The 21,692-nt window shown below is 40.5% G+C and overlaps 1 protein-coding gene across 2 annotated transcripts in view; it reads left to right on the top strand.

Annotated features, from left to right (window-relative positions):
• The window catches only part of FREM2 (FRAS1 related extracellular matrix 2), a 157,464-nt gene that overhangs the window by 90,489 nt on the left and 45,283 nt on the right, over positions 1-21,692 (top strand). For both annotated transcript variants that reach the window (XM_026493172.4, XM_057308998.1), the window contains exon 6: positions 275-526. In XM_026493172.4, coding sequence (XP_026348957.2) covers positions 275-526 — 252 coding nt within the window. The remainder of the gene's footprint in view (positions 1-274; positions 527-21,692) is intronic.

The following is a 21,692-nucleotide window of genomic DNA, read 5'->3' as shown; positions in this document are numbered from 1 at the left end:
TAGTAGGAGCTATTATTTTGTAAAGTTGTGTTCTTCTGAAAGACCAGTGGCAGGAAGTAGAGAAGAAAACACTTGAAATGTAATATTTTTTGTGTGTTTGAGACCACTGTGAGGGTGACTCGTGGTGCTAAAACTGTGCGTAGGCACTACTGCAATTTCCAGGGAGGTTCATATACGAATTGACCATGAAGATATTGCATATGAAAATAATTATTTCTGGAAACACCCTTGTAACATGTTCTACATAAACAATGTTCGGATTCTCTGTCCCTAGGCACGGCAGGCGGAACTGTGCCCACATCAGTGCTGTCCTATTCAGATTACATATCCAGGCCCGAGGACCACACCAGCGTCATCCGTTTTGACAAAGATGAGCGTGAGAAAATGTGTCGCATCATTGTTATTGACGACTCCTTGTATGAAGAGGAGGAAACATTCCACGTCCTTCTGAGCATGCCCATGGGTGGGCGGATTGGATCGGAGTTCCCAGGGGCTCAGGTTAAGATCGTCCCTGACAAAGACGATGGTAAGTACCAATTCACTTGAAAATTATTCCTCCTTCCAGGCAGACCAACGTCAGGTGCAACCGTGACAGACGAATGAGAGTGTAAGAGAGCTACAGCATGCATGTTTATTTTATGGTTGTTGTTATTGTGTGATTCAGTTTCCAAGTTGGCTGGATCAACTTGTCTTTCTTGATTTAATATTTTTAAAAGGCGAAAGTCAACACTTACGTGTGTTTTTTTCCTCTGTACAGTTTTCTTTTACAATGCCATTTACCATTAGGTGATTAAACTTTTCCAATCTCATGAGGAAGAATCGAAGCAATTGTAATCAATTTATTTCCTGTTTGTTTTGTCTTGCTTTTAAAAGCTTGTATTTTGCAACGTTAATCTCAGTATTTGAACTTGTTTAACAAAGAAACCCATCAGACAAGGCTGTTAAATGAATAACTGGAAAGATAATAAATGTATGGAAAATGAAATCTAACAGGCAGCTCCCTGCCCCAAAAAGGAGGGAGGTATATCCTAGACCACTCTTCCTGAGGGAAACTCAATTACCATAAAATAATCTCACTTCTGGAATAGAAAAAGGAGCAGAAGGGTCTTAATCTTCCCAGCTCAAGAAATAGTTTGTGGGGGCGCCTGGGTGGCTCAGTCATTGAGCGTCCGCCTTCGGCTCAGGGCGTGATCCCGGCGTTCTGGGATCGAGCCCCACATCAGGCTCCTCCGCTGGGAGCCTGCTTCTTCCTCTCCCACTCCCCCTGCTTGTGTTCCCTCTCTCGCTGGCTGTCTCTCTCTGTCAAATAAATAAATAAAATCTTAAAAAAAAAAAAAGAAATAGTTTGTGCCCGATAGGGTGCCTGGCTGGCTCAGTTGGAGCAGCGTATGACTCTTGATCTTGGGGTTGTGAGTTTGAGCCCCATGTTGGGTGTAGAGATTACTTAAAATAATAAAACCTTAAAAAAAGAAAGAAAAAGAAATAGCTTGTGCCTTGAGAAAAGAGAAGAATAAATACAAAAGTATAAAAGACACAGGCAACAGAAAACACTCTGTTTCATCTGGCTCATCTTTATCTTTATCATTTGCCTGACTTTCAAAGCCAAAAAATCTCTTCGAGTAGGAGAGTTCGTGTCCTTCAGCCAAGCAGAATCCCCCACGTCCCTTATGTACTCCCCAACGTACTATAGCTGACCTTAATTGCCATCACTTGACAAGAGGTCTTTCTGTTTCACTGTTGTAAGTCATCTTAATACATCTACCATATACTTCTCTGTACAAATATCATGAAGAGAAATATGGAAACAAAAATGTCTTTTCCCTTCTTCCGTGATTCAAAATGTCTCTAACAGTACATATTTGCTCCTATCAGCCATTAATCTTCCTGCATTAGGGCAAAGCAGTTTGGTTTGGAATCTTTGTTTTTTATTGAATCACTCAACTTTCACTGATGTCCTGCATTGGGCATGACATGGTGATTGACTGGACAGGAAAGTCTGAAGAATAATGTTTGGGCTTCTAGCTAGGGCAGTCGAGTTAACTGTGGTCCAGTTCACCGAGCTAGAGAGAACGGGAAGAAGGGGTTTAGGGATCAAACAAGGAGTTCATTTAGAACATGTTAGTTTGAAGAGCCTTTATGGTTTCAAAGTGCTGGGCATGGAGTAGGGGAATGCAGATAGGGGTCTGGAGATTCGGACGGACAAAGTTGTGCACTAGAGATATTGTTGCATGTTATATGTGTTGATAATAATAAAATCATGGGAGAAGATAAAAGTGCTTTGGAGGACATGCAAAAGTAGCCTTCATATGATTTATCACATGGGCATATTCTACTCAGTTCTTTTTTTTTCTTTTTGAATCAAGGCTTGTGTTTATTATTTTTTTAATAATAATTTTTTTTAAAGATTTTATTTATTTATTTGACAGAGAGAGACAGCCAGTGAGAGAGGGAACACAAGCAGGGGGAGTGGGAGACAGAGAAGCACGCTCCCAGCAGAGAAGCCTGATGTGGGGCTCAATCCCAGAACGCTGGGATCACGCCCTGAGCCAAAGGCAGACGCTTAACGACTGAGCCACCCAGGCGCCCCTAATAATAATTTTTTATTATGTTATGTTAGTCAGCAGACAGTACATCCTTAGTTTTTGATGTAAAGTTCCATGATTCATTGTTTGCGTATAACACCCAGTGCTCCATGCAATACATGCCCTCCTTAATACCCATCACCGGCCTATCCTAATTCTCCCACTGCCCCTCCCCTCTGAAGCCCTCAGTCTGTTTCCCAGAGTCCATAGTCTTTCGTGGTTCATTCCCCCTTCTGTTCTCTTACTTTAAAAAACAGAGTGCATTTCATGAATGCTAAGGAGACAATTTGAAATGAAGTAGAAGAAGGTAGTCACTATAAGGGTATGAAATCCCAGAAAAGAAAGTGCTAGAAAGAATCTAAGAATCAAACACATTTCAGTGTCTAAGTGTGTAAAGCATTATAAATTGGTAACATCTTGCCTGCAACAAGCTAGGTCATTATCTTCTTTTTTCTTGCTCGTTCAAAATTTTTAACAGGTCTATTTGAGGGTTTTTTTTCAACATGTAAATATTTCATTCATTTTTTAAATGATGTGAAAGATAAACCCAAAGCTTATTTATGAGGAGTTTGCTTTGTGGTCATTTTTGTCGGAATACTTCATATCTTACTAGCTGTCTGGTCACATTTTATTCATGTCTCTAATACTCTATCAATAAAATGGGGATACTAATTTTACCTATATTTTTTCATTTTAGAAGTTGACATCTTATAAGTGTATTTTGCTTGTCACATACATAGGTTATAAATGAAAACAATACTGCTAGCCATAAAGTACTTTCATCATGGAGAGAGGAAAGAATGCTGGTTTAATGGGGTGAAAGTCAAATTTCATGCCTGTGCAATAATACGGATACATACGAACAGTTGTCCCTTTTGAACACTTATTGTGTACCAAGAACTTTACATGAATCACCCAGTTAAATCTCAGAAACCACTCTGTGGAATAGGTAGGTATCTCCTCCCCGTGGCAGATGGAAAAACTGGACTCAGGCTAAGAAAATTGCTTAGGATCACACAGACGTAAAGTGTTGGATATATGTCCTAAATTTAGGTCTGTTTCACTCAGATTTGATGTGTTTCATCACTAGGCTGTAATGAATCCTGAAACTCATCAAGGGGATTAAAATGTAAGTAATACCTAATGACATAACTGAAGGGAGGCAATTGTCATAGAATCTAGAAAAGAATAAATATAGGTCTACACTGGTAGGGAGGGGAAATGTATTTTTTCTGAGGGTGGCCAATCTTTCAAGCACTAGAAGTTATGTAATTGGAGTAGAGAAAATGTTCAAGCCTATTACGTATCTGGATGAAATAGTCCTCCTGACTTTCCAACACTCTTTGCTCTGATTACTGTGTCTGTTTCTGTGATAATGGGTACACCAGATGACAAATCATCCAACCGTTCCCTGACTAATAAGAAATCAATTCTTTGTAACTTAGTAACTCAGAGAAATTGGAATTTTACAAAGTGAATTGATTCTCCAAAGTTAGATTATTCCCCAGTGAAGCAATGAGATGATATTTCTGTGCCTGCATAGGAGATCAAGATGTGGTCCACAAGTGACCCTTGTCAGGTCCCAGTATCAGAAACTCTCACCCAGGACCAAGGGTTTTCTCTGTGTAGACTCTCAGCGGTATGAGACTAGAACAGGGCCTCATGGTGCAGAAATACACCTGGCCAAATCTGTGTTGACTCTTTAAGAAACAGCTAAAGCCTTTATTGTGTTTGGAAGAGACTTCCACATGAGCTACACACTGACATAAGAACAATGCTGTCATTTTGTGCAGCTCTAAACATCCTCCATCACTGTCCTCGTTCTCAGTACTTCAGTAATGGTTCCGGCATCTGTTCATTGGGAAGAGTATTAAGTCAGGGCTAACAGTACTGCACTAATCTTTGCTGTCAGTCTGTAGAAGTTAATTAAGGAACATTCAAGCTGAATCCACTTTCTGCTTTTGTGCGACAACCCGCAGGGGTTTTAGCTAAAGTGGCTGGCTTCCTCGACCACCCCGGACAAATAACCATTCTATATACGAGCCAGGGACACATAAGAGGCAGCATGGTGAGCCCTATGGTAAATGTAACTCAATTCAGCACGATTCAGAAGCTTACTGACATCACAAGAGCTTTCTCAACAGCAGGACTACTTTAGAGAAAAAAAAACAAAAACATTTCTCATACCGGGAAAATACATTGTAGTTTGGTATGTGCGTGAAATATGTTTTATTCATTTGTGCCGAGCTGAAAGACCTGGTAGCCATCCTTTTTCTTCTTTAATACCATTATTTGCATTAGGATAAGCTTCAATAAGTAAAGTCAGGCCAGTCATTGAAAGGAAGGACCAAGTTCAATTGAAGTTAACAGCTTAACAAAACAAAGTTATATTCTGATCTAGTGTGCTTGAGTTAGAGCAATGTTAAAAATCAAGGTATGGGAAAATGAGTTTCTAGCTGCTTCGAATATTAATTCATTACAGCCATTAACAGACCCTTCATAATAGTTGGTGACACTAAGGATTTAGTGAATGCCAGTGGATGTTCAGTGAGTGAAAGGTAGTGCCAGATTGCGCTGCCTGATAAAGATTATACCAGGCTTTCCACATGACAAGGATTCTAGATATAATGATGTAGATCTTCTACACTTGGAAAACGGCAGTAACATCAAACAATATATGAAATACCCGCCATCTAAAAAAAACTGAATCCCGCATATCCTACACACACAGCAGATATTTGTTGTGCATTTACAGAGTGTAACGGGGTGGGGGTGGGGGGCTACAGAGACATTTAAGACGTAGGCCAGAATCTTACAATGTGTACAGTCTATTTGGGAGGAAAAAAACTAAGTACATAAAGGTTGAGAATCATTCATTTCAGTCATAATTTGAAACCGTAAAGGGGAGACTAAGAAAGCAGAGTGGGATTAAAAGCAATTGCATGATCACTCTGCGAGTCAGAGGAGGAACAGAGGGGCGCTTTAACAGGCAGCAAAGATTCAGGTAAACGGAGAACAGAGCAAAGTATTCCAAGACTGCATGAGCGAAACCTTGAGGGAGGCACTTGTTATATAACAAGAAAATTGTGGGAATCTGCAAAACGAAGCACATTATTGGAGTTGCCAAACAATAAGTACACTTTCAGGCCCTTTAAACTGGTTTTAAATGTTGCCTCTTTTTAAAGTAACTAACACTGGGACATCTGAGTGGCTCAGTTTGGTTAAGCGTCCAGCTCTTGGTTTCAACTCAGGTCATGATCGCAGGGTCATGAGATCGAGTCCCTGTCTGGCTCTGCACTCACAGAGAGTCGGCTTGAAGGTTCTCTCCCTCTGCCCCTACCCCTTTCTAAAATAAATCAGTCTTTTAAAAAAATAAAATAGCTAACATTGAAATAGTGTGGTTTAATTCCCTTGTCTTATTCAGCTTTTCAGTTAAATTTAAGCCGTTTTATGGTAAAAAGTCACTTCATACCATTCTTTGAGATTATAATGGTTTCAGGAGGGGGTAGTGCAAAATTACAGGCTTGACTCATTATTAACAAACTCATGAGTGGGAGAGGGTAAGAAAATGAGCATTTGTGGATGTGAATGAGTGAGTCATTCACTAAGTCTGAGTCAGAGGGCCCAGAGAAATGAGACTTCCCAGGTTTGACCTTTGGGAGGAGCCTCAGGGTCCCCATTCTTGCTCCTCTCCCCCTAATTCTGAGCCTGGCTGGCCGCAGGGTCCGGCAGGCCAGCTGTAAACAGGGAGCAGCTCCACAGCAGGCTGAGGTGCGGGGGCATGTATTAAAACAAGGCAAATGCGCTCGAGTCCGAAGGGAGTTCATCAGCCATAGGAGTACATTAGACTCAACCTGTTATGGTCAGTCTCTCTAAAGGCCCTTGCTGCTGTGCTGCTGTGAACTCCCTTGGCCTTCTGAAAACTGTTGACACAGTGCACTGCTCGCAGCAGGAAAGGCATGGAAAGCTTTGTTCCACTGCGCGCACACACACTTGGCAAGCAGCCACTTGAATCTCTCCTGCTAGGCTCATGAAAACGTTCACCGCCGCTACCCGAAGAGGCAGCGGCTCCAGAGCTCTTTAGGAGACCAGCTAACCATTTTGTATAATTTACACTGAAGAATGACCTTGTGGCCCCCAAGAAAGTGAGCACAGGGAACCGGGCCAGGACACAGGGCCAGTCCGCCCAGAAATAAGCTCTTAAATTCATGGGCTGTAAATTTGCAGGCATGTCGTTGGCTAGGGTGGTTCTAAGGCATTAAGATTGTGATGTTGAGTAGGACCATACTGTTCACAAGATGAAATTAACTCATGTCGTTATTTCTTAGGGCTTCATAGATATCATATATGTCATAAAATAATAATCACTGACAAGAGCATCTTCTTCGGTGGGCTAAGCCTTTTGCTTGAATTATGTCGTTTTTCACACAGACACACAAACTACGAGCAAGGTTTTATGATGCCTTGGCTTCATCATTTGTGAATGGTTAGGTAGCTTGCTCAGGGTCGCATAGCTGGTAAGCATTGAGCTAGGCGGACCGGAGGGACCATGGCACCGACCACTAGGCTGCCCACCTCATGGACTTTACACAGCTGCCTTCTCATTCTGCATGGCACTACTCAAGGATAGTGGTAGGAGGTGTCGTACTAGAGATCTTAACAAGATGAAACAAGCTATATACTTTCACATGCATATAGCACCCGAGAATCCTAGAATAATTAAAATGCTGACAGTTACAGGCTTTAGGCATGAACTCTGTACATAAACTATTCAGGTTCACCTTTTACCAATTTGAATTCCAAGGATCATTAGGAAAGCATGGTAGTACCTTCTGGTACTTCAGCTGGACAAGGAACAGCATTGATTTCTCCCCCATCATTTCGCAATCTGCCCACTTCTTCAAGAATCTGGTTTGGGCTCTCTTGTCAGATCCTTATGGATGGACGCCATCTCGTGTTTGCTCTGTCTTGTTCATGGTAACTCTAAGTGCCTGACTCTCATCTCTTGCACACAGAAGGGAGGGTGCTAGCCATGTAATACCATCTTGTAGATGTCAAAGGATAACTATTGCTGATTTATTATCACTAAAACCCTGGAAGTAGATTACTAAACATTGGTAGAAACCTCAAGTTCCCAGTCACAGAAAATTCCATTTTAGTGCTAAAAATCACATAAATCTGAGAAGTGACCTCTCACATATTAAGACTTACAGATTTTTGTGAGGTTAAAAATCATTAAAAGAGGTATTACAGTAAAAACAATAAAAACATAAGAGATTGAGTAATTAGGAAAGATCTCTTAATAAATGCTATTGTTAACATCAGAAATGGCAAATTATTTGCCAGAAACAGAGGTCTAGTACCTCCTCTTGTTGAAATCATAACGCACAAAGAAAATGCCGATGAGCCCAAAGCTACAACTTGGCTGAAGGCAGACCTTCAAAGCCTTGACCTTCACATCCCATGATGTAAGGAGAGGCCAGAGTCTATGAAATACAATGAACTTACACAGGCATGATGATTGATTCACTAAGTCCAGACAAGGTGTATGTACCTGTGGTCTGTTGTGGAAAACATGCACTTCGTAAATTCTGTTACTAAATGGACAACAGCCTCTCTTTTTATGGTATTAGAAGGAAAAAGTAAGAAAAAAAATTGGAATATATGTACTGTTTTTTGACACTGTCGATCTACGGTTCATTGGTCACTGTAGAAATGTGAATCTTGTTCATTTGCTTCTTTATAAAACCTGCCCCCATCCAGAAGCAGTACCCCTGGAATTAGGACTTCTTACTGCTGGCCAGGTTCTCTGCGTACCTTCCTTTCTCTCTACGGATACACATTACCGTTCACAGGATTCGGACTGGTTTTATGAATTCCCTAAGAAGCAGGTCATCATTCTGTCTTACTGAAGCAGGCATGTGGATCTTTTTTTCTCCCTTTATTCCTATAAATCCTATGCATACCTTTCTTGTAATTGGCCTTACGCCTTCCTTTAAATGCTGTAGAGAACCTTATTACTGACCTAGAAAGATACGAGATTGCCCAGTAAAGAATATGGGTAATATCATTTGATAAAACTAGTGACCTATGTCATTATTATATCAAATAATCACAATAATAATCTATATTGGGAATATAAAATGTAGTAAAACTAAAAATAGCTCTTTCCTTTAGGCCATTAGAAGCACTTAAAATTATGGCTAAAAATGTCCTTTCACACGTCTAGAGAAATAAATGCCTTCTTCATCCTTTCTCTCACAAACAGGTCCTCATTCTGTCATAGTGAAACACACATTTGAGTCATATATGTTCATACATTTATTTATTTTAAATATTTGCTGAGCATCTCTAACGTGCCAGATGCTATGCTAGGGTAAAAGCAATAGAAGATTTGTCCTGTCCTCACATCACGTATTTATTACACCTTACTAAGCGCTGGGCGCTCTCTAAGCACTGAGGACACAGTGGTGAACAACACGGGCCCCATCTACAGGGGCAAACAGATTCAACACGGCGAACCGTAAGACCAGGCTCTCCCATGTAATGGGAGCTCTCAAAGGAGCATCCGGTGTGGCCTCGGTGCCGGAAAGGCCAGGTCGCCTCCACACAAAGAACAGAGGAGACTGAGTCATGCGAGTTGGCAGCTCACAAATTGATGTGCATTGTCCCATGTCCCCTTAGGCTGGGACAGCCTCTCAGTTGTGAAGACAACGGCACAGTTTGGAGTGAGCCAAGTCAAGTACAGATCAGCAGTCGCCGAGTATAAACACAGCCCTATGAAAAGAAGTTAAATGGTTGGTAGAGCTTTATTAGCTCGTACTTTTTCAAAAGTCTGAAGAGTCAGAATATAGGCATTGTGAGAGAAAAAAGAACTCTCTTTTTACACCTCCTCGGGCTGCGGTAGAGCTAAGCTCCAGTTTCCCTGCGGGTGCTTCACAGACAAGCTGTGTCACACTCCCGGGAAGTACGCCACAAAGCCAGTCCCTGGGCTCAAAATGCCCACAAGAACCACATTCTTTTCTCCTCCTCCTCCTCCTCCTCCTTCTAGAATCACACCTATTTGGAGGGATGATTTTCAAGACCACACTCATTGCCAGGGGAAGCTTGAAAAAGCCGGAGCCAGAAGGTGCTTCACATTCCCACTGCGGCAAGGGGCTAGCCTATGAAGACAAGATACGATTATAAATAGTATTGGGGTTCGCTTTACACCTTGCAGGTCGAGGGTGCGTGGTGTATAGCTCAGTGAACTGATGAAATACTATCTACACTGTGCATCAGGTCGAAAGAGACACCGAATTTTAAACCCACTTTCCAGAGGATCCCTGTCTTCCTACAGAATCTAACTAGCATGTTTTAACTGACACTGGTCCAGAATGCATATTTTGAAGTTCTTTAAAATGTCGGTATGTCTAAATACCAGTGTTACTGGATCCAGTTCAATGTACTGAGGTGACAAATAAACTACCAGCAGGAGAAGATGTTTGATTAATTCTCTGAGGAGAGCTTCATTACTTTGTTCAAAACACTGCATCCCTTGATATTTCTGTGAAGAGGGAAACTCCATCAAACCCTTGTGTTATAATTATGGAAAATCCAGTAATTTACTTATGTATGGAATCTTCTTTTTGTTTTTAAACAGTAAAGGGAAAGTATTATAGGCACACAAGTTAGCATGGGTCTAGGGACTTAACTTCTGAAAGAAATCAAAGCAAATCGGGAAAACACCAAAGAAATAGACTAGGGCAGGTGGCTCTTGCTCTAACCTGGTTTTTCTCCTGTATTCCTAATCTTGGTAAGCAGTTCTACCAGTGCTAGACTCCTTTCTCTCACTCCCCACCCCAAATCCCTAATTCTGCCTCCTTTATATCTTCGAATACCATATCCTTACTCTCTTCCCTGTCAGAACTGCCACTACCTCGTCCAGCCAGCTTCATACTTCGCCCAGATTCCTGCAGTTGTCATTAACTAGTCTCCCTGCTTCCAGTTAGCCCACCCCCAGCCTATCTATCCTCCAGACCCCCTAAACACTCATCTTATCACTGCCCTGCCCTTCTTAAAACTGAGCACACCCTGGGGCGCCTGGGTGGCTCAGTCGGTTAAGTGTCTGACTCTTGATTTCAGCCCAGGTCATGATCTTAGGGTGGTGAGATGGAACCTGATGGGGCTCTGCCCTCAGCATGGAGCCTGCTTAAGATTCTCTCCCACTCCCTTCGCTCTGCCCCTCTCCCACTCACATGCATGCTCTCGAGCTATCTCATCTCTTTCCAAAAAAAGAAAAACCAAAAACTGACTACACCTCTCACGTGACAACTTCTAGGTCCCTTTGCTTGGCATACAAGGTCCTGTGTGACCTGGCCATTGCTTTCTGGTTTTCTTCTTCCCCCACTTCCTCACTCCTGGGCAGCATCCCAAACCTGCCAGATGCTCTGCAGCCCCCAAATGTGTGAAGCTCTGTGCTGTGGTTTCTGCTTGGGACAGCCTCGCACTCCACCTCCTCATACTCTACCTGGCTAACTCACATCAGTGCCTCAAAATCCAGCTGCTGATAAGAATAATGACTTACGAGCACTAACTGGCACTTAACTATGTGCAGGTAATGTGCTGAGCACTTAATGGCCATTTTCTCTTTAAAAGAAAACACCCACAATTAAGGAACAGGGGAGAGATGAGAGAATAACCAGAGGAGAGAGGTATTATGGAAGGAAAAGGATTAAGAGATTCAGGAAGACAGTTATGGTCCACAGCGTTAAATTCTGCGGAGAGAAAAAAAGAACACAGATTTGCAGTATGCAGTTGGATTTAACAAAGAATAGCTAACTTGGAGAGAGAGGATTTCCCGATGCTTTGGAAGATGAAGCCATGTACCAATAAGTTTCGATGTTAATGGGAGCTGAAAAAGTTAAAGATAATGGATAGTCTTTTTAAGTTATTATTCAAGGGAAAGGAAGAAAGGAAAAACTTTCATGCTTGTGGGTGTGAACGAAGGTGTGGTAGTATTGAGGGAAAGATAATTTATGATAATTTTAAGTTGGGACGAATGAGCAAGGAGATAGACACAATTTGTAACATCAATAATTAACAAAATCAGGTAGCACAATTCAAGCAGTTAGAATTGTTCATGCATGGAGGCTAAATGCTTGGGAAGCCATACTGCCTGGTGTCTAATCCTGGCTCTGTCTTAGGAGAGATATCACCTGTCAATACCCACTTTGCTCATGATAACACCTATCTCCTAGGGCTGTTATGAAGAATAAATAAGTAAATATATGTAAAGTACTTAGAACACCGGTACGTTTAGTTAGCATTATTATTATTGTTAAGACAACAGTGCAATGGTGTGTTTACTTTCTGTTTCAACTACTGGATCAGAAACTCTTCAAAGATAAGGGCTGTGTCTCCATCGGTATGGCCAGCGTGGAGCATGGTGCTTAACCCATAAGACGTGTTCAATAAATATGTAACAAATGAATGGATGAATGCCTAGAGACAGCAGGCTGACCAGGGCTACTTACTATTTTTTTATAATATGAAAAAAAGACAAAACAGGACAGAGCTCCGTTTATCAAAAAAATACATTTCATGTGTTTACAAAATGCTAAAATAAGAACAAAATGTGTACATTTTAAGAACAAAATGTGTACCTTTTAGCTCACTTGAATTTTTGAGGTCCTTCTCTGACGAGCAATGTTAGTCTCCCACCTAAAGGTTGCAAAGAGGCATTACCATTGCTCTGGACAACTCTGTCTGCCCCAGTTTCTATTGAGCCGTTAGATTACAGACGCTCAGCAGCTTCTTAGTGACACTATATTTATCTGAACACTAATGGTCTTGAATTGGCTTTTAAGTTTCCCTATATGGACCATTTATTTAGCTGCCCAATTCCATTACCGACCTCCTCTCTGAGCCACGCTTTCACCACTAAAATCACACATCTCAGCCATGACTGTTCCTCAGTCCCAACTCGGGATGTACGGAGAGACACCCTAGGAGGTGATATGGCCTTATTTTGTTTTGTTTTATTTTTTGAGAGAGAGAGTATGTGCACAGGTGGGGGGAGGGGCAGAGAGAGAGGGAGACTGAGAATCCTAAGTGGACTCGTCACTGAGCATGTAGCCCGACGCAGGGCTCGATCTCATCACCCTGAGATCATGACCTGAGCCGAAATCAGGAGTCGGACGCTCAACTGACTGAGCCACCCGAGCCACCCAGGCACCCCCTATGGCTTTATATTTTAATTTTACTCTTTTAAAAAATTAGTTTTTGATTCTCTATAAATTAAAACAAAACACAAGTTCGAATGATTAAACAAGGTGCTATCTTAGGAGTCCTGTATGTTATTGAGTACATTTTATCTGAATGTAAGAAGTCATATGAAAAATCATAATGTCTACATTTTTATCATCTTGGTTTAGGGTTTATCCTTAGTTTGCAAACCATTTCTGAGACAAGAATGGTCTTCTAACTGTTTTTCCTTGAGAGGAAGCACTATTTTCTTTTCAATAAAGAATGCAGGAAGTAAGCATGAACAGGTCGCATGAATGCTAAATGAGAGAAATCTCTGCCAGCTCATATCATATTGACAAGGAAAACACCAGTGTCCAAGAAGAGCAAGAAGAATGTGCACGGACCTGAAAGCTTCGTGATGGGACTTCACAGAGACCCAACTGGATGATCCACATATTGTAGACCAGAAAGCCAAGAACCAAAGAGGCTGACTTCCCCAATGTCAAGGCATTTCAGAAGTGCCTAAAAAGAGACTAGCACCCATGGCTTGTGGAACAGTGGGGTGTGTTTTTTCCCCACCCAAACATGAAAGGATGGAAGACTCTTGGGACCGCTTTTCATGGACTACACCAGAAACGATGGAGCAAAGGCAAAGCTGCTATTGTGTAGCACTCACGAGGAGGAACAAGGAAGAAGGACTCTGACAAGAAAGGAGCACATTCCTCTCAGCTGGAAATGGAGTAGTTTGGCCTATTTATTCTGGAGTCCCTTCCTTTGCCGCCCGCGGACATGTTTCAAGTCTCAATTGTTGAGCAGTCTGTGGTCAAGATTATTTATTTGTCAAGTGTCAACCACATGCTTTTATTCCTGAGACCTCACACAGATTGTGTTTGACATTATGTTGGTCATAATCCTTCTTCGTTCAGCTGTTGGGATTCCCACATAAATCACCCTGATGTCAGAGTCTCCATTGATTCTGAAATCTTACTTGTGAAGTTCACTTTAGTCAGTAGGAATAAAAATATACACGTTTGCCTTCTGATTGGTGGTTTTTGGAGCAGTAACAATTTTCGAGGTATGGGGAGTTTAAGCCTAAAGTGATACTTTGTTTTCTTTCCCTCCTATGATGATATTTTTTTGATGAAGAAATTTTTCTTCACAACTGAGGAATAATGAGCTCTAATATTCTAGTTTTCTCTTACATAGACTATTGTGTTCCTCTCTTGTCACGCAAGGAAACTCTCATTACACATCTTCAAAGAAAATATTCAAAAAATGTTCACCTTTCCATGTATTTAATTGTTTTCAGAGAAAGAAGAAAAATGATTGTAGACATTCTAAAGTGACTGGCAGAGGCAGACACTCAATAAATGTGGCAATTATTTTGTAATATTACTATGACGTTAACTATAATATTAATTGGTGTATATCTCCCTCACAAGATGAACTTTGGAGCCAAAATGGTTACTTTGGATAAGAAACTCTGGAAGCTGTTATCGTCTTCGCTTATGTCTCCACACATTTTTTGATGCCCCCTCCTATTCTGGGCTGCATGCTTCTCCTTGGAGTTTACAGATGAACATACACAATTTCTGCCTTTGGGAAGATCTAAAGAGGGACAGGAGTGAGTGGATGAGTCATTTGACTCTAGCGTGTCAAGTGCAGTGTGAGAAGTGTTAGGGGAAGGACCAGCTTGACAGCTGTCAACTAGAAGTAGGTTATATAGAAGAAAGGAAAGACACATTTTGCAGGGCCTTGGGATTCAGAGATAATGGTTTCTTCAAAGGCGAAATAGCTGCTCAGTTCTCTCGAGAGTGTACGCATCCACAACACTGTGAGATACCACAGCAAGTCAGTAAAGATGCCAGAAACTGTTAAGAGTAAAAAAATGTCTTACGGATTTTAACAGGATGGGACAGACTCTTTGCCCTCTCGTTAGTCTTTTTATCTTTAATAATATTTTGCGGCTATGTTTAAAGAGGTACGTTATGCAGATTAATCCTTGTGTATATTAGTCTTTTTATTACAGAAGTATTACATGACTACTAAAAAGAAGTACATCACTAAATGGGGAGAGTCTGGTTATCTCCCTCACCAAAACCACCCCTCTTCCTTGAGGTCACTTGAGTGCGATGTGTGGATTTTTTTCTGTACACACTTACAGGCACACATTTATTTTCACTCTGATCAGAGGTAATTATTGCTATAGTGAAGTGGCAACTAGAACATATTCTAGAGGCAGATGGCCTGATTTCCTTTCATGTATTAGCTCTTGATCTTAAACGTCTGGACTTGACTGGCAGGCATCATCAGTAAAGTGGATATGGTGAGAGTACCTACTTCAGAGGGTCGTCAGGAGGATTCAACGAGATGTATGTATTAGAGCAGTTCAGACGCACTGAGAATAAGTATCTGTTATTACGACATGATCATAGGACACGCATTACCTCATGCTGTGCTTGTTTCACAGAGCAGTGTATCATGAAAAGCTTTTTACGCCAGCACCCACATACCCTGTTTCTTCTTTTTAGTGGTGACATAGTATTCCGCAGTGTGGCTATCACATCTTTTTCTATCACACAGATGCTCTAAGTAAATATCCTTTCTCACATACTTATCATTTAGTTGTCTAGTATTTATCATCCCATTCGGTTTGAGATGTAACAGTATACATATGAATAGAAAGTATCTGTATTATATAATGAAAATAGTGATTCGTGTTTATCAAGAGCCTGTGACAGCCCAAGCACTTGTAACCTTAGGTTTAATTAAATATATTATCCCTGTGAAAATCTAGAGGATACTCTCATCTGGCTTCTTAACCACAAATAACTGGGAATCTTCATCTGCCCTAAAGGAAGGATCCACAGATATAACTACAGCATGCTTGTATATAGTTTTTGAAGAAATAGATCATCCAAGAGTTTTGAGAAAGATAGCAGATGAAAGTAGAGAGAACGATTATGGAACAGAGCAATCGGTTGGCAAAAGCAACTACGAATGACAACATGGATGCCCTTCACAATTCAAAACTTGCCCCGTTGACCAAGCTGGATACCCCCTACTCATCCACTTCGTATCGCCACCCACATTTAATTGATCACAAAGCATTACCAGTCTATGTTTGAAACTCTTCTGGAAGCTGAATTCTCAATATTCCTGCCTTCAGGCCCTATCGTAAGACCTCACTAACTCTTCTCTCCATTGTCGTTCCCTACCTCCTCCAGCCTCTAGTCTCTCCCTGCTTCAGTCAATCACTCTGGTTCCCTTTTTGCAAATCAGGTCCTGATTGTGTCACTTCTGCTTAAAAATGATCAGTGACTGCCCATTGTCCATAGTTCTTGGCATCCAATGCACGAACGAACACAGCCACAACTGGCGGTAACCTCAACTTCAACCCTCATCTTTGCACTCTCGGGAACTCCATATACATGAGCCACACTGCTTTTTAACCCACCACACATGCTCAGGAGTTGGCTGCTCCTCATCCTTCTGAGACCTCGTTCCTTTTAACTGCTGTCAAAACCTGCTCAGCCTGAATATGGAGCATTTTTCTTTTCTGGGATGTCGTCCTGCTGCCTCCAGCGTACTACAACCCGCGGAGAACCTCTGCACCATAGCACCTGCCGCCTGGTGCAGTCCCTGCGCCCCTGCCCCACCCACCCCGCTCCTGACCATGATTCTCAGACTACAGTGTGCAGACTGTTCACCTGAGACAGTTTAAATTTTTTGAGATTTTGATTTTGTTGATTTGAGGTGAGACCCCAGGAATTTACATTTTAAAAACCCCTTGGGGCTTGCCATATGGATTTGTGACCACCTTTGGGAAACATTGTCATAAATTAAGAGTAATGTTTAAGAAATTGTAAATTATATCCCATTGGGTTGAGAAATCAATTGGTGGGTCATGACCAGATTTTCCTTCCCCTTCTGTTTATGCGATATATCATTTAGGATAGAAACAAAAATAAAAAGTTACCCCAGAAACCCCACAACACCCTCTTAGAAAGCAGGATACTCAAGAATATTTGTTGAGTAAAGAACATATAGGAAGACTTTCAAATGCTACTAGATGGTGGAAAATTCTGATGACCATAACATTTAAACTTTGTTTTAAGCTTATATAGACCCCGGAAAAGACAAAATCAGAGTTTTGGAGTGAAACTAAATTGGCATTAAGATTTCTAATAACATTATCCTTTTGGAGAAAGGCTTGCCATGTATTCTCAGCTGAAATCTTGGGAAGATTCAGTCCTTAAATTATCAGCGCTCTAGACATGTACTGACTTTGCTTTATTCTCTCTGAGAAAATTATAGTTGGCAAGAAAAAGAAATGTCAAAACATGCCTTTAAACTGATACATACTCCTAAGCTTTTCCCTTAAATACACATTTGAACTTTATTTTTCAACAAGAATTTTGAAAATGCTTTTTAAAGCCTAGCTATGAGGTCAGTCTTAAGAATGTGTGTTTATGTATTTAAAGTATTTCTTGAAAGAAAAGTAGGGAAAGGCCCAGTCAAAATTGTCTAAACTTATTTTTTGAAGATGTTATTTATAGGAGAAAGTTCATCAGATTTTCCCCCTTGTTTTCCTTACTTTCAAAATAATAGATGCTACTTGAAAAAAACGTTAGGTGTATTGCAAATTAAGGTATGTAAGAAATGTGTAGCAAAGGAGATCAAATTTCCTCATAATCCCATCCCTAGGAAATAACCAGTTAGCAGCTTGACATTCATTCTGTCCTATTTTTCTATGCATTAACAATATAGGGCGCCTGGGTGGCTCAGTCAGTCAAATGTCTGCCTTCAGCTCAGGTCATGATCTCAGCGTCCTGGGATCGAGTCCCACATCGGTCTCCCTGCTCAGCGAGGAGTCTGCTTCTCCTTCTCTCTTTTCCCTTCCTCCTGCTTGTGCTCTCTCTTTCTCACTCTCTCTCAAATAAATAAATAAATAAAATCTTAAAAAAAAACCCAATATACATGCATTTTAATAAAATGAATCATCTTATGCATACCATTCTATAATTATCATGTTAAAGTTTTATAAAAAACTCTACAAAAATGTAAAAAAAAAATACAGGATAACATGTGCTCCATCTAAAACTAATGGTTACCACTTTTCATAGTTGCTTCAGATCTTCTAAAGGAATTAAGCACTTTTCATGAAGTGTAAGTCCCTTCTGATATCGTTCAACTACCATAGTCCCCCAAAGCAGCAATGATAATGAATTGGTTATGTGTCTATGGCAACTTGCTTTTTTTTTGTTTTTTTAATTAGCATGGTGTTTTCAAGATCTGTCATTTTGATGCATTTAGATGAATATGGTTTTTTGTTTTTAGTTTTGTTTTAGTATGGTTGGCATACAGTGTGACATTAGTTTCAGGTGTACAACTTAGTCATTACATTTAGATGAGTTTAATTATCCATTCCCTCACTCATGAACATTTGGGTTTTCCCCTTATTTTGTAAGTATATATAATGTTGCATTAAACATACCTGTAAATGTTTCTAAGTATACATGCGCAAAACTTCTGTAGGATAGTTACCAAAGGTGGACTTGATGAGTCATGCTGGATTTACAATTTCAAGTTTACCAGATATTGCCAAGTCTCTCTAAAGTGATTGAATCTATTTGCACTCCCACCAGCAGCATATGACAATGTCTGTTTTCTCATCCTGTTGAATGAACTATTTAGGTTTTGCCAATCTTATGAGTATTAAATAACGTCTCATTTTAAGGTTATTTACATATAACAATGGAAGTTTCCTCTTCTGAGACTTGAATGCTTATATAACTCCAATATTTCCATTTGCTTTTAGAATTTTTGCTATGGGGTGCCTGGGTGGCTCAGTCAGTTAAGTGTCCGACTCTATATCAATTCAGGTCATGGGATCGAGCCCATGTCAGGCTCTGCACAGGGCGTGGAGCTTGCATAAGATTCTCTCTCCCTCTCCCTCTACCCCTCCCCACTTGCATGCACACTCTCTCTCTCTTACTCTCTAACTAAAAAAAAGACATTTTGTTATAGATTCATAGGAGTTTTAATTTATTCTGAATACTAATCTTTTGTTTTGGGGAGCATGGATTCATACATACATTATGCAAAAATTATGTTGCAGTTTTTTTTGTATTTCTACAAATTGTTCATCTATCATTTTCTGAGAGTTGTGCAATAAAAAAACCACTCAAATTGTAGATTAATCAATATTTTCGTGTAATTTTGTCAGTCTTTGCTTTACATATTTCAATTCAAATTCAAGATCATTGTATAAACTTGGTGAACTGTCTTTTTATAGAGTTCCTCTTTATTAATGATTTTCTTTAAATCATATTTGGACTTTAGTTAATACTGCTATTGAAAAATATCAACTGTGACTATTATTTATGCCTGCAGTTAATAGTTAGGTGGATTTACCAGCATATTTTATTGGTTCTTGTATATACAGTTCTTCCCTTTGATTTATTTGTTTTTGGTTTTTTTCCTGTACTTTTTTTTTTTTTTAAAGATTTTATTTTATTTATTTATTTGACAGAGAGAGAGACAGCCAGCGAGAGAGGGAACACAAGCAGGGGGAGTGGGAGAGGAAGAAGCAGGCTCATAGCAGAAGAGCCTGATGTGGGGCTCGATCCCAGATCGCCGGGATCACGCCCTGAGCCAAAGGCAGACGCTTAACCGCTGTGCCGCCCAGGCGCCCCTTTTTCCTGTACTTTTGGCAGTTTCTCAGTGTGCATCTATAGATGACTAAAAACCTCTTCATCTTTGTTGCCTCGAAATATCTATATTTTGCCTTCACTTTTGAATTATGCTTTTGTTTGGTTTCTATGACTCAAATGTTGAATCACAGCCCATCTCCAGACTTCAGAGACGAGCACGACCACTGGCTTTGGCTCCACTCACCACTATGATGTTCTTACCTTTTTAGTCCACAGAGATGTTTATCTTGTTTTGAGCACAGCTCTTCTTTCCTTATCAAGTATATTAACAATAAAGGGGCACGTCATCAAAGCTACCAAAAAGAAACGGCATATTACCTTTAATTTTAATCTATCACTGCTGCTGGATTAGAGAGTGTAAGATATAAAATCACAATCGCCTTTAAGCAGATGTCAGGGTCTCTACTAGCTCTTTTACCTAAGAGGAAAAAAAAATTAAAAAAAAAAAAAGAAAAGAAAAAAATCAACTAGTAACCTGGTATTTCATTTTTATGAATGAATTGTAATTTATTTAACCAGTCTGCTTCTGATAGATTTGAGGATTGTTTCCAGTTGTGCCCTGATACAAATGAAGTATAATAAACATACATACGTATGTATCTCTGTATACTTATGTTAGTATTTCTATATGATAAACCTTGGGAAAACCCTATTTTCTAAATCTATCGTTGCTGCTATATTAGAGAATGTAAGATATAAAATCACAAAGTTGCCTTTAAGCAGACGTCAATGTTCCGATAGTTTCAGGTGTACAATATAGTGATTCAACACTTCCATACGTCACCCAGTGCTTGAAAACCTTTGTATTATGACCCCTCTCTTACCTCAGTTAACATAAGTTAGTTCAGTTGAGGTCTCGGGCTTTGTCTGGGTGTCCTCATGTGTGACTTTGGACAAGTCTCTTAACCTCCTTAATCCTTAGTTTCCTTCTCTGTGAAAACAAGATTAATATGGTACATATCTCATAAGGTGATCATGAGGATGAAGATATTGAATCAAAACAATTAGTGTGATATCCAGTAAGTAGTCATTATTTGCTAAAGACATGGAAATGAGCTAAAATAACGTACAGATGGCTGACACCTGTAAAGGTTTTTAAAAACACTGGTGCAGTGTGAGAGGGGGTCAGGATATATAGGAAATGTCTTTTCCTTCTGCTCAATTTTGCTGTGAACTGAAAACTACTATAAAATATTTTTCATTAACAAAAACAAGAAAGAGAAACACGTGCCTGGGGCGCCCACTGGAAATTCTAATTCCATAAACTGGAGGTGAGGCCTAGCATCAATTCAGTTTTTAAATCTTGGGTGATTCTTCTTTTTTTTTTCTTTTTAAGATTTTATTTATTTGAGAGAGAGAGCACAAGCAGGGGGAGGGGCAAAGGGAGAGGGAGAAGCAGGCTCCCCAGTGAGCTGGGAGCCAGATGTGGGGCTCGATCCCAGGACCCAGAGATCATGACCTGAGCCCAAGGCAGACACTTAAGTGACTGAGGCACCTAGGCGTCCCTGATCTTGGGTAATTTTGATGCACATGCAACTCGGAATTCCCTGGAGGCAAAGCATTAAAAAGAAAGAACCCTCTTTCTTTGAGTTCACTATGATTCAGTTCCCTTTCCCCTTGGACTTCCTCCAGATCCAGAAGGCAGCCTTACAAAGTCATTTTACTACAAGGACAACCACTTGCTCCTTCTTCAGAGGCTTCTTAACTCCCATTACCTGATGCTAAGAGTGTACTCTTCTTTGAAGATTTATTTATTTATTTATTTATTTGAGAGAGAGGAAGAGACGGGAGGGGGCAGAGGGAGAGAGAAAGAATCTCAAGCAGACTCCCCCCCTGAGTTCGGAGCCCAATGCAGGGCTCAATCCCACAACCCTGAGATCATGACCTGAGCGAAAATCAAAAGTCGGGCACTTAACCGACTGAGCCACCCAGGTGCCCCAAGAGTGTAGTCTTCTAACTCACCCACCACAAAGATGTATTTATTCATTTGTTCTGAAAAAAAAAAATCTTATTTTATTGATTGAGCACCTGCTGCCAAGCATTCATTACATTAAGTGTTGGAGAAACACCAGTGAATGAAGGAGGCTTCATTCTTCCCCTCAGAAAACTCGGAGACCCCACCTGTGGAGAGAGTGGGGGCTTTGATAGGGAAGACCGAGTGCTTCTC

This window comes from Ursus arctos, unplaced genomic scaffold (genome assembly GCF_023065955.2).
Source record: "Ursus arctos isolate Adak ecotype North America unplaced genomic scaffold, UrsArc2.0 scaffold_10, whole genome shotgun sequence".
NCBI classification, from domain to species: domain Eukaryota; kingdom Metazoa; phylum Chordata; class Mammalia; order Carnivora; family Ursidae; genus Ursus; species Ursus arctos.
This window is presented reverse-complemented; position numbering and strand designations above follow the sequence as displayed.